The 6,934-nt window shown below is 36.6% G+C and overlaps 1 protein-coding gene across 2 annotated transcripts; it reads left to right on the forward strand.

Annotated features, from left to right (window-relative positions):
* Positions 1–2,486: 2,486 nt before the first annotated feature.
* On the forward strand, positions 2,487–5,274 carry LOC104827538 (probable acyl-[acyl-carrier-protein]--UDP-N-acetylglucosamine O-acyltransferase, mitochondrial). Of its 2 annotated transcripts, XM_010560714.2 has the most exons (10): positions 2,493–2,606; positions 2,690–2,760; positions 3,122–3,246; positions 3,373–3,484; positions 3,603–3,695; positions 3,777–3,893; positions 3,985–4,068; positions 4,213–4,317; positions 4,399–4,485; positions 4,562–5,274. In XM_010560714.2, exons 1-10 carry the CDS (start codon positions 2,522–2,524, stop codon positions 4,679–4,681), a joined length of 999 nt encoding a protein of 332 aa, XP_010559016.1. In that variant the 5' UTR covers positions 2,493–2,521; the 3' UTR covers positions 4,682–5,274. The 2 variants fall into 2 exon arrangements, with proteins under 2 accessions (XP_010559017.1, XP_010559016.1); XM_010560715.2 differs by lacking the exon at positions 4,399–4,485 and having other exon boundaries at positions 2,487–2,606; positions 4,519–4,610.
* Positions 5,275–6,934: the final 1,660 nt, after the last annotated feature.

Raw genomic sequence — 6,934 nt, forward strand, 5'->3', positions numbered from 1 at the left:
TCAGGTTTCAGATATTCATAGATACCCGAAAATTGTCTCGCAGATTTTTAAATTTAGGTATCTAATTTCACATATATGAATTCGGATAATAAAATATATAATTCGAGATTTTAGATTAGAGTAACCTAAAAATCTCGAATACCCAATCCATATCCACCTCTACCATCATATATGAATGATATGAAACCGAAAAATAATTATTCACTTTTAAGTTATTCAAATAGGAATATAATTTTGAATGGATAAAACAATTATTATTTAAATACGAATCGAAAAGTTTAAAACTTAAAACTCAGATATCTAAAATAACTTGGATATCCAAAAAATTTATTTGATGGAAAATTTGAAAATAATTTGGAAAAAAACTTCTAAAAATTTCTAAACTTGTAATTTGGTGGAAAAATAATTCATATACTTTTTAATTTATCTAATTATTTCTAAATTTAAAAAAATGACAATAATTTCTAAAGTTGTTTAAAAGTCTCATATTGATCCTTAACGTAAGTTGGCCAAAATAATATTGTTATAAAATCATACGTGGCGCTGAGATGTCAAGATGTAGCAGATTTAATAAACTCGGTTTTTAAAAAATCGGTTTGAAATAATAATAAATTTGGTACAATAAAAAAAATCTTCTCTGTGTATTTATGGATTGTTCTTCAAATCCCAAGCGAGAAACTGAAATCACACATAATCTTATAGTATTTATAATAAATGATAGCAAAATCAAACTCTGTGTCTAGCTGTAAAAGGAGAGGGAGAGAGAGGGAGGTGGTGACAATACATGATAAGATATATATATGTACACACATACGGTAACGCATGAGTTTATTAATTTCGGTTCGAACGTATTTTGTTAAACCAGGTTCATTAAATCTGGTTCTACATATATAGTATAAAATTCGGACGTGCCTTGACATTTCACATGTCACGTAGAATTCTATAATAGTATTATTTTGGTCAACTTACGTTAAGGATCAATATCACACTTTTAAACAATTTTAAGAATTATTAAGTCACTCTTTTCAAGTTTAGGAATAATTAGACATATTAAAAAGTGTAAGAATTATTTTTTCACTAAATTGCAATTTTAGAAATTTTTAGGAGTTTTTTCCAAATAATTATTTATATCAGACTTTTAGGGAAAATTATAAATAAATATAAAATAATTTATTTTAATACTAAATATAAAAAATACATATATTTTTATAATAACTTTGGATATAAAAAATATTGAAATATGAAAAATATCAAAAGATCATGATAAACGTATATTTGATTTGAAAGCAATATTTAAATACCAAATTTATTATATAATTATATATAAATTCGATTAGTTTGTTCCACTTATTTGACAGGATGGTGGGGGGTCAGGAAATTCAATCTCTCCTTTTTTCTCGCGTTCGAACCTATTGATGGAACAGTAGAATTTTTTTTCCAAAAATATCCTTAGTAATGATTAATGTCTTTAAAAATACTATAAATCTTGATTTGTAATATTTCTAGTGTTATAATATTTCATCAATATTTTCAATTAATATGATTCAATATTTAATTTAAATTATGAATTTTGTTATGTTGAGCTATTAATAAGGTATAAATATGATTATTTTATAAAATATGTTTAAATCGTAATTTTGATAAAGTTAAAGAGTTAATATACAAATAACAAAAGGTAATTTTCTATAATTTGATGGATGTTTTAAAAAATATAAGATAATTAAATTTATAAATGGAAATTGTCTATAAATCACGCGTATTATTATAAATATAATATTTTTATAAGTCTCGGATTTGATTGTAAGTCTAAAAATACATAAAGATTCATGAGACTACCATCAATTCGTTTTATACCAATATGAAGATAAATTCAGGTACGCTTCTATCGTTTTATTTATATGTTCTTGATAAAATATGTCAATAGATCTATATAATTTTAATTTTCACATAAAGTTTTGTTAAATATAAATAATATATCGTTTAACTTTGATAACACTTGATAAAACTTTAACAAAACTTTACGTGGAAATTAAAATTATATAAATTTTATGCTTACGTAACCCTGGGTTATATAAAGGTAATATATATTATTTATATAATTCAAAAGTCTATAATACCTCAATTAAAAATACGATTATTTTTTTTTAAATTTCATGGTGATTTTCTCTTTCCTTTTTATCATCAAGTGAACGATTAAAAAATATTCGAATTATTGAAATAGTTATTTTTCAAAACTTAATATTAATAATACATATATATAGATTTGATTTTTAGCCATATATCATATTATTGTATAACTTTATATGTTAATGATTACTAATTCGTTTCATATGTCATATAATATAATAGATAAGTGATTAGTTTGTAAAATAGTTTAAATAAAAAAACAATAAAAAAACAATAAAAACATATTATTTAACTAAATAAATCAAAATAATCTAATTTTTGGGTGTACAGTACAGTAGATATTGTTGCGACGCCAGAGGGCATTTGAGCAATTTTCCCAATCCATTGGTCGGCCATGATTCCTCGACTGACCCCTCGCCGGCGGTTTCTGTCTCCTTTCGTCGCTCTCTCTCTTCGGCGTCTCTCCTCTTCTCTCCCCAGTAGATCTCTCTCTCTCTCTCTCTCCCTCTCCTCTGAATCGACCTGAGCTCTTAAAGTCGAAAACTTTGTTAATTTTGAGCAGATATTGCTGAAGATGTGGGAAGATCTATACACCCAACAGCTATTGTCCATCCAGATGCAGTTATTGGGAAGGTTTGTTGATTGTTCATTCTTGGTTTAGCAAATTAGTTCGGGGCTCTCGGATTTCTTCTTCTGTTTGGTGAAAGATTTCGACTTTTTCCATCAACTCGTTCGATTTTGGATCAGTCCGGATGTTCTTCAAATACCCATGCTGCTTCTCTAATCATCTATACTGGCAAAACCTTCCAAAGTAATGTCCTTTAGTATAATCTCCCCTGTGCAAGGTCTCGGTATGATGAACAGCACTTCAGTGGCATTGATTTGACTGTTTTGATGCATTTAGATTTTGTTCAAAATCTTGTGGTTATGAGTAGATAGTCACCATTTTGCTTTTAAGATATAATAAAGCAGTTGAATGGATGTTTCCTGTCAGGGCGTTTCGGTTGGTCCCTTTTGTACTGTTGGTTCCTCGGCAAAGCTCGGCAATGGATGCAAACTATATCCTTCTAGCCACGTCTTTGGGAACACGGAATTGGGGGATTCCTGCGTTGTTATGACGTAAGCCGGTTTCACTCTTACCGGTTTTCTTCCGTGGTATATGGTATACGGTGTGTTTCCTCTCGTTTTTAAACGTCGTTTTGCTGTTCTCGTGCGTGTGTACATGCCTTGATTTTTGTCAGCCAGTGGTGCTGTTGTTGGTGACGATGATCTTCCCGGGTATACCGTTGTAGGATGCAACAACGTTATCGGTCATCATGCTGTGGTCGGTGTTAAATGTCAAGACATGAAATACAAGGTAATCAGAAAATGATGACTTGTCATATTCCATGTTACGAATGCTCTGCTTGAAAGTCGAGACTAATTCAAAAACCGGTGTACTGATCAGGAGTCTACACTTTCTGTTTTCTTTTTAGGCCGGGGATGATTGCTTTCTTCGCATCGGTGATAACAACGAGATCAGAGAGTTCTGTTCGATTCACAGGTCGTCAAAGCCCACCGACAAAACGGTCTGGTACTGGTTATTGACCGATATGAGCAAAATCTGTAGTCTTTATGAAGTGTGTTCTTACAGTCTCTTTGTGAAACAGGTCATCGGTGATAACAATCTAATAATGGGTTCTTGCCATATTGCTCATGATTGCAAGATCGGCGACAACAACATATTTGCCAACAATACTCTTCTTGCTGGCCATGTGATCGTAGAAGTAATACTAATGGCGTAGTTTTTATTCGGATCTGTTTCTATGTAATTTACCGCCTATGTTAACCTTCTGCTGCTGCTGCTGCAAAATCCAGGACTATACACACACAGCAGGAGGCACTGTGGTTCACCAGTTTTGCCACATTGGTTCTTTCTCTTTCATCGGCGGTGGTTCAGTGGTATGTTCTTTCTCAGAGCTCTCAGTTGCAATGTGCCTCTCCTCACACAACGGGAACTCTATCGGGTTTTCTGCATCGAAAAGTGGAAAGCAAAGTTCCGGGCATGAAATGAAACCATTTTTTTTCTTGTTGTCTGAATTATAGGTTTCACAAGATGTGCCAAAGTACATGATGGTGACTGGAGAAAGAGCAGAAATCCGGGGTCTGAATCTGGAAGGACTTCGACGCAGTGAATTCACAATCTCAGAGGTATTGTAGAAGTAAAAGCGATTGTGTTATCATTTTTCAAGTGTTTAAAAAAAGACTGTATCTTTTGGGTGGAAATGGCAGATCAGTAGCCTGAGAAGGGCATATCGTAAAATATTCATATCCGGTGGTGCAGTTTCTTTGGGTATGGAGGAGCGTCTGGCCAAGACGGTACTTCTTTACTGAACTCGTTTTTTTTTTTAGGCATTAGAGGGAAACCCCACCTGATGGTGTCGGGATGTTGCAGGAACAAGACAAAGATCTGTACGGAGTTCCTGTGGTGCGGGAAATGGTCCAGTCGATCCGGGATTCTTTCTCTGAAAACCGTCGTGGGATCTCCAAGTTCAGGCACTGGTCGGGTTCGTGAGTTTCACTGCTTAGTCTTCTCCCCCATGTTTGGACCTCTTTAGTGTGTTGAATATCAAACAATGGCGCGACCATTTGAGACAATTGTAACAAAAACTCGAGTTGGTGGTGTCTTTCCTTGGGGGAGGTATGTATCAAGAATCATGAACGTTCTGAAGCTATTAGGATTTCGGCATCCAATTCTGGTGTGCGAGTGCACGGACAAAGTGACTCTTCCTTGGCTTGCACGTCCAGGCCACGACAACGCGATATTATCGCGATGAGACGTGGACAGCAAAGTTGTTGTCTTTCTGTCACAGCATATCGACCCCAGAGGGCGAATCTTGGGTTTGCGATGGCGACCCGATTTGCACTATGGCTGGTTATGTCGAGCCCAACTTCATCAAAAGCCGTTTGGTTACCGAATTTGCAGAATGACATTTCCACGTTGTTTGTTGTCTGTGAATAATTGTACACATCTTCTTTCATATACAGCTGTATTATATACATTAACCAAAAACGATGAGCAACTAACAGCTCTTTGTAAAGAACAAAGTTGTAACCTCTTAATGTATTGACATCAAAAGGCAGAAACAAGATGGAAAGGTTGATTCCTGAGAGCCTCCCAACTCTCCCCACACCGGAGGAAATCCCGAAAAATCAAAACATGAAAACTCCCGTGCCCATCCTAACGTCTATATACACAGCCGCAGCAACAAACCTGCTGACAGGTTTTGATGCACAAGAACTACCGCCGGAGATTACACGAATCTTAGAACATCATCGTCAACCCAATAAAACAGCTGTCAATCCTATACTCGCCCATTGCCCCTGCCTCCTCTGCCTTCTTCCTCCAGCCTCTAACATAAACACGGGAGGGTATATCACTCTGGTTTGAATGTTTTTGTTCTAATTCCACGCATCACTGGATCTAAATGATTCAATTATTGAGACCAGATATAACGCAAAGATCTTTTCCTTATATTGATCTGATTGAAAAGGCAACGAAGCAAGGGTTCTGTGAATTGCGCAATCGGAGTAAGTCCAAGAAAGCAGGCTCTCACTAAGAGATTCAACCATTAAAAAAAAAGTTAGCAACTTTATGATAAACCCTTTCGAGTTTATACGAGGAAGAGGAAGAAGATGAGTGAGGAGAGAGAAGGAGCAGGGGACAGCGTGGGCCCAGATCCGTTAGGGAAGAAACAGCAGAGAGAAGGCAAGGAGCAGCAACAGAAGAATATTTCTGGCAAGGAATAATTGCTGGTGTATTCGGTTATGTAAATAAGTTGTTGCAGGTGCCACCTCAGCTTGATATTGCTGGGTGAGCTTCCTATACATCTACGTTTTTCATTTGGGGAAAGGGTATCTGAGATCTAGAACCTTGTTGTGGGGAAGAGAGGTATGCCTCTTGGTAAACAGTTGTAATTCTTCTTTGTTTTGAGGAATACAATTGGTATTATATCTATATAATCTGTTCTTGTCTTAACAAACCTGGTATCAGAGCACTGATCCACCATGCCGCCAAAAGATCAACATCGTTTGGAGCAACTGGAGGATTTGGTGGCTTCCAAAATGGGCAAGTTTGAAGCGTCCATGGGAGAGCTCAGAGGAAACATGGGAGAGATGAAGAGCAACGTGTCGTAGATCCAAAAGGATGTAGGCAAGTTGCAAGCTATGGGGCAGGTGATGGAAAGGCTCTGTAGTATGTTGGAACGTCAGGAACTATCTGCAAAACAGCCAGCAGCTCCATTGGGTTCCGGCGAACATTCATCTAGCACTTTTCCGTTGGTCTCCGACAAAGGCAAAGCTCCGATGATCATCACTGATTCACAACCGTCGGCACCAATATTACCCCCTGTTCTTCCGGATCTCGAGACTGTTATCGAAGATGCTCAACGTGTGTCGATTATTACGGGTAACGATCTCACTCTTCGAAAACTTGAAATGCCAGTATTCGAAGGAACAAACGTGGCAGGGTGGGTAGTTCGAGCTGAGAGATACTTTAAGTACGGCGCCATCCGAGATCAGGACAAACTTCCCTTAGCGTCGTTAAGTATCGACGGTGCAGCACTCAACTGGTTCGACTGGCAAAATGATGAGGAGCCGTTCGTCGACTAGCTGGATTTCAAGATGCGACTCATGGAGAGATTTACTGAACAGTTTTCCGGCAAGGTCGGTGCTCGTCTGATCTCGCTGCAGCAGTCTGGGTCTGTGAGTGAATATTTGCGGGAGTTCGAAGAGCTGTTTCCGCAGTTGCCGAAAACGCCAGAAACAT

Source organism: Tarenaya hassleriana, unplaced genomic scaffold (assembly GCF_000463585.1).
Source record: "Tarenaya hassleriana unplaced genomic scaffold, ASM46358v1 Cleome51, whole genome shotgun sequence".
In the NCBI taxonomy this organism is placed as follows: domain Eukaryota; kingdom Viridiplantae; phylum Streptophyta; class Magnoliopsida; order Brassicales; family Cleomaceae; genus Tarenaya; species Tarenaya hassleriana.

Bases quoted from the DNA above. Each gene is read 5' to 3' on its own strand.
- LOC104827538 (XM_010560714.2), top strand. From the start codon at position 2,522: ATGATTCCTCGACTGACCCCTCGCCGGCGGTTTCTGTCTCCTTTCGTC. The intron at 3,894-3,984 runs GTAATACTAATG...TGCAAAATCCAG, and splicing joins CTGGCCATGTGATCGTAGAA to GACTATACACACACAGCAGG. The intron at 4,069-4,212 runs GTATGTTCTTTC...TCTGAATTATAG, and splicing joins TCATCGGCGGTGGTTCAGTG to GTTTCACAAGATGTGCCAAA.